The 5,337-nt window shown below is 35.5% G+C and overlaps 1 protein-coding gene and 1 long non-coding RNA gene across 3 annotated transcripts in view; both read left to right on the top strand.

The window, feature by feature from the left end:
- Nucleotides 1–1,099: 1,099 nt before the first annotated feature.
- Nucleotides 1,100–4,124, top strand: LOC136063170 (uncharacterized). The gene is made up of 3 exons (XM_065763150.1): nucleotides 1,100–2,309; nucleotides 2,400–2,553; nucleotides 4,070–4,124. The coding sequence occupies exons 1-3, from the start codon at nucleotides 1,547–1,549 to the stop codon at nucleotides 4,122–4,124; spliced, it is 972 nt and encodes a 323-aa protein (XP_065619222.1). The 5' UTR covers nucleotides 1,100–1,546.
- Nucleotides 4,125–4,137: 13 nt separating this feature from the next.
- The window catches only part of LOC112031041 (uncharacterized), an 8,580-nt gene continuing 7,380 nt past the window's right edge, over nucleotides 4,138–5,337 (top strand). Inside the window, exon 1 of one of the 2 annotated variants that reach the window (XR_010624866.1) lies at nucleotides 4,138–4,235. This is a non-coding gene — a long non-coding RNA (uncharacterized LOC112031041). The other variant, XR_010624867.1, reaches the window with a different exon arrangement.

Here is a 5,337-nt window from a genome sequence, read left to right as displayed (position 1 = left end):
TGGTATGGAAGAGTCAAGCTACGGTTTGAATTTTAAAGAGAAATTCTGAGATGTGGACCAGGAATATGAGAGTTATTGATATTATTGTTTTTGTTTAGTTTATAAAGGTAAAATTGCATTTTGCCCAACAACTACAATAGGACAAAGCCATTAATGCTCATGGGAATAGCTATTGCCAACATTGATTCAAAAGTTCAAACTCACGTGGATGGCTAATATGCCTATTAACATTGATTCAAACAATTTTTTTATCGTTAATTTTGTGTTGAATAGCTACTGATATGACAACCTTTTTTTATAGTTAATTTGTGGTGAATAACTACTCCATTGACATAACAAAAAAACACAAAAGTCTATTCCATCATGGAGAAGCTTACCTGCCCACGTGAAAGTGAAATTAAATCTACAGATGGTATAGTAGTTTAAGTCGCGTCTATTGCTACGGTTTTCAAATTTTAAACTGTCACTTGAACTAAAACTTCGAGTTTTGTAGTAATTAGACTTGCATCCGACTGACTAGGTATTCGGAAATTGGAACCAACTGTGGGCTTCAGGTCTAGCAGGGCTGTTCGGTTTGGTCGGGTCATCCAACCAGTTGGATAGCTCTAAGTCAAATATTCGAAAAGTTCTAAAAACTTGGGGTCCGTTTGGTTTGTATTTTCAAACAATATTTTTTAGTTTTTAAACAGCATTTCACGCATTTCAATATACATTTTCACCCACACGTATTTTAAAAAATTACAAACAACAATTTTCAAACTACTCTACTAAACACCTCCTTATCTGTCTAAAAAAAAAAAAAAAAAAAAGAAAAAAGTACGTGGCCGAGGCCTGAACAGCTAAACAAACCCAAAATCTGACAGGTGTTTTCGGAATCTATCTTCTCAGATTTTCTTGAGCTCCAGCCCACTTATTTTTCTTTGTTTTTCTATTACCCATAAAGAAAAAGAAGAAAAAGAAGGAAATCCTTTAATTCCAAGGCGGAGGGAGGAACACGTCTTCCAAGCTTGTGAGTTGGAGCAATGCTGAAAGTTTTTTACTCCATGGATTTTTGTTAGCCACAAAAACAGTTGGCTTTGACCTAAAAAAAAAAAAGCAAAGAAATTAGAAGACGACAGAACGAACAGTAATAGTACACGTTAGGGTGGGCAGCAGCCAGCCAAACGCAGAGGGCACCCGCGCCATGGAATCATATATAGAATCAACACTCAACCAATCACAACACGCGTTGTGGATCTCCAACGACCCCCCATGCCCCCATGGTACACGATAACGACCCTCATTCTCTCTATATTCAAATATCATTTCTGTTTTTTCTCTCTCCATATTAGGCGGCTCATATTTAAACTTCAAGCAAATTCACCAATTACAAATTTTTGTTTTAATAAAAAAATATCTACACTATTTGTTTCTCTCGTTCAGCCATATATGTATATTTTCCATTTTCAGTTATAAAGTCGTTGTATCAGTATTAGTCCGCCCAACCTGGCCGCTCCTTTTTCTTAGGTGCTGGCTGGGTTAGTTGGTTCCGAAATTTTTTTTGAAAATGGAAGTGAAGTCATGCTTTTTGTGTGAGGCCTTCACAACACCAACAGCCACTTTGGCTGTAAAGCAATACAAACCATTCTTCACCGTTCGTTTTCGTCCAAATCAGAATCAAAATGCATCCATTCACACACCAAAAAAACACCAGTTCCAACAGCTCATTCGAAACTACGGTTCCGAAATCATCATCACTAGTAGCACCACTAGCGAGCCTCCAAGTACCACAAAAAGAAGAACCATCACTCGCAAAAAAACCAAAACCAAGACCAAGACCAAGACCAAATCCAAAACCCTCCTCGAATCACCTGCACCATTAGAGTTAGAAAATAGTACTAAGCAAACGCAGCAGCAACAGCCAGCGATTGAGCAGAAAGTGAAGAGCGTGCGCGGTTTGCACCAGAATGGGGATCCGCTGGGGCGAAGGGACCTTGGTAAGAGCGTAGTGAATTGGATAGGCCAAGGAATGAAAGCCATGGCGTCGGATTTTGCGTTGGCGGAGCTTCAAGGAGAGTTCATGGAGGTGAGGCAAGTAATGGAGCCTGGACTCACTTTCGTGATTCAAGCTCAGCCTTATCTCAATGCAATCCCTATGCCTGTTGGCCTCGAAGCCATTTGCTTGAAAGCTAGCACTCACTATCCGACTCTCTTCGACCATTTCCAGAGAGAGCTTCGCGATGTTCTACAAGAGTCGCAGCGTAAATCGCTGCTGCAGAATTGGCGCGAGTCCGAGTCCTGGAAGCTTCTCAAGGAGCTTGCCAATTCAGGTGATTTGGAGTACGAAGTGTCTCGTTTTAATTTGTTGTTGTGATTCAATTTTGGTTGAGATGTTGTGTGCGTTTTTGTGTTTTTTGCAGCTCAGCATAAGGCGATAGCGAGGAAAGCAGTGCAGGTGAAGAGTGTTCAAGGTGTGTTAGGGATGGAGATGGAGAAGGTTAAGGCTATACAGAGCAGGATTGATGAGTTCACGAGGCGAATGTCAGAGCTACTTCGTANAAAATACATATTCTGGTATTTTTTTTTTTTTTTTTTTTGAGAATCACATATTATGGTATTTAAACAACAAAAACCATAGTTTTACCAAACATGCCCTAGACAACCAAATAAAAAATAGAATAAAAAATATTATATAATGGAAGAAGATAAAGACAAAGTTTTGAAAAGTAACTTTATCTTAAACGTCTCAAATGTGTCTATGAGTTAAAAAAATCAGTCTTTTCAATTCACGTGGAGTGGCAAATTAATGGATAGGTGGCGGATAAACCGATAAAACAAAATAAAAACTTCAAAGGACACTGGGAAGTGGGAAGAGTAAAAAATAAAAATAAGGAAAAAAAAGAAATTGGGTTTGTTTTTAGAGGAAGAAGAATGGGTAGAAGTGACATAAAGGAGAGAAAAAGAAGCAACGTGAGGGAGAGAAGAAAGTGCCATAGAGATGACATCGACGACGTGGTAGCAATCAGGTAGGTAGTGGCAAGTGGCGGCGACTTTTTTGGCTTTTATTTTTACTTGCCCGTTTCATATATACCGGACGAAATGCCCAATTTTTCCCGGTGAGTCCGTTCAAATGCCCAACGTGACAGAAAAAATAAGCGAACCGTTCAAACCTTTTTTTTTTTTCTTTTTTTGGCATACAACGGATTTTTAGATTAGAAGAACTGTTTTCATGAGAAGTTCTTGGTTAACCCGGCCGGGCTGTATGGTCCGGTTTGAGTTTGAAACCATGATAAGTGATAGTGTATTTTAAACTTAATATTTTATTTAATTATTGAAAAATATGACAACTTCGCATTAAAATAAAATAAAATTTTCAGCTAAAGGCAAAAATAATAACCCATTGTAAAAACCCACCAAACCAAACCCACTTCCTCGAAAGAAATCATTCCTCAAGAAATGGGTGGTCGCCTAACGCACTTTTGAAGCACCTGAATTTGACTTCCAATCCAACTTACTTAGTGTACCGTGTACTTGGGTCCAAAAGTTACAGGAGCTATCCTAGCTTTGATACCACACTTTTCTTTTCTCTAAATTGTAAATGTTCTTTTTTTTTTTTTTTCGCTCAAAATAACAGTAACGTTCTTAATTTAGTCCTCAGGTACAATTTTGTCCAAGAATGAGATTTTAATTTCATGGTTGTGAAATCAGAAATGGAGCGTCTACATCGCCCCAACTTATATTTCTAAATGATTCATTTATAATAAAGTAACTAAATTTTATGTCATCAATTAATTTATGGCAATCCTTCTCTTTTTTTCTAGACTTGAGACCAACAGTATACTAACCTTTGTAACCTTAACGCAATAGGTCGCTGTAAATAAATCTGCGAACTAATTTCTTTTATAATTTTCAAAAGTAAATATATAAATAAAACATTTTTCCTGATGGAAATTATTCCTCAAGAAATGGGTGGTCGCCTACCGCACTTACACAGCTACAGCTTACTGCACTTACAGCATTCAGAAATTTTACTTCAAATAATTACTTTCTATCAATTATAATTTGACTTTTAAATTCTGCACCAACTTAGCTGGTGGACATGGGTCTTCATAGAGACGACCTTTTTGACAGTATCCCCGATTTGATTGTATTCTTTTTCTTCTTTATAAATTGTAATGCTGTTTAGTAGTTAGTAAGCATGATTAGTGTTGGGATTAGTAACTTCTTCAATTTTTCTGAAAATAATACTCTGTCTGGTACGTATGTTCCCTCCTTTGCTTTATAATACTAGCACTTAAATTGTGAAGCATCATGGTAACCGAATTAGGGGAGTTTCATCTTTTTCTACTGGATGCTCTCAAATGTATTGACCATTCACACCCATGCATACCAAAAGCTAGCTGCATAAAGTGAGTCTCCTAATTTATACAATATCTAGGGTGAGGCTAGAGATTCAAACTTTTTTACAAAAAAAAAAAATTTACAAACTATTGATGTAGTGAGTAGTTATTGATAAATGAAAAAAATGATGTTAATGGTGGATCTAGATAAAAACCAATAAGAAGTTGGTCATATCAACAATTTGTAAAAATATTGTAAAATAGTTTATGGCTATAGTATTACTTCTATATCTAATAACAAAAGCTTTGCAATAAAATTTACAAAGCTTTTGTTGTACCATGTCATCAACAAATTTTTTTTTTTTTGGTTGCAATTTTTATTTTATTAAATTTTTTATCTTCTTCACCATTTTCCTTCTTAGTTCAACTCTTCATCTTCTCCAACCATTATCTTCTTAAAATTTTCATTTCATTCCCTTTATGCATTCTTAAATTTTCTCTTTTATGTCTTCTTAAATTCTACAATTTTACTTTGTCTAGCCTTTCATCTCCTTCAACCCTTCCCCTTCTATCTTGTTTTTCATATAAATTTTGTATAACTACCTTTCCACCTCTCTCACTTAATCCTTCCAAGTTTTATCCACAACAAAAAAGTCAATACTCTTTTTTTTTTTTTTTCTTTTCTCTCTCTCTCTCTCTCTCTCTCTCTCTCTCTCTTGTGGTGGAATTTTTTTTATTGTTGCTATGTACCACTTTTTTCCACTAATGGCTATTTTTATTATTGTTGATTAAATTATCGAATCAATTTTTCTCTTTTAAGCAAATCTGTTTTGGCTTATGCATTTAGGTGTTTTTATTCCCTATTATTGGTTCTTTTACATCACTTTAATTTGATTTGAGTTTGGGTTAATAATTAGTTTTTTTAAAAGTGAGAACTTGAAATTTTTTTAGTTAGCCATTTAGATGTTGAATTATGAGGCTTCGCTAAGTTTTGCTACTTTTTTTTTTTTTTTTTTCC

Source organism: Quercus suber, unplaced genomic scaffold, assembly GCF_002906115.3.
Source record: "Quercus suber isolate HL8 unplaced genomic scaffold, Cork oak 2.0 scaffold_494, whole genome shotgun sequence".
In the NCBI taxonomy this organism is placed as follows: Eukaryota; Viridiplantae; Streptophyta; class Magnoliopsida; order Fagales; family Fagaceae; genus Quercus; species Quercus suber.
This window is presented reverse-complemented; position numbering and strand designations above follow the sequence as displayed.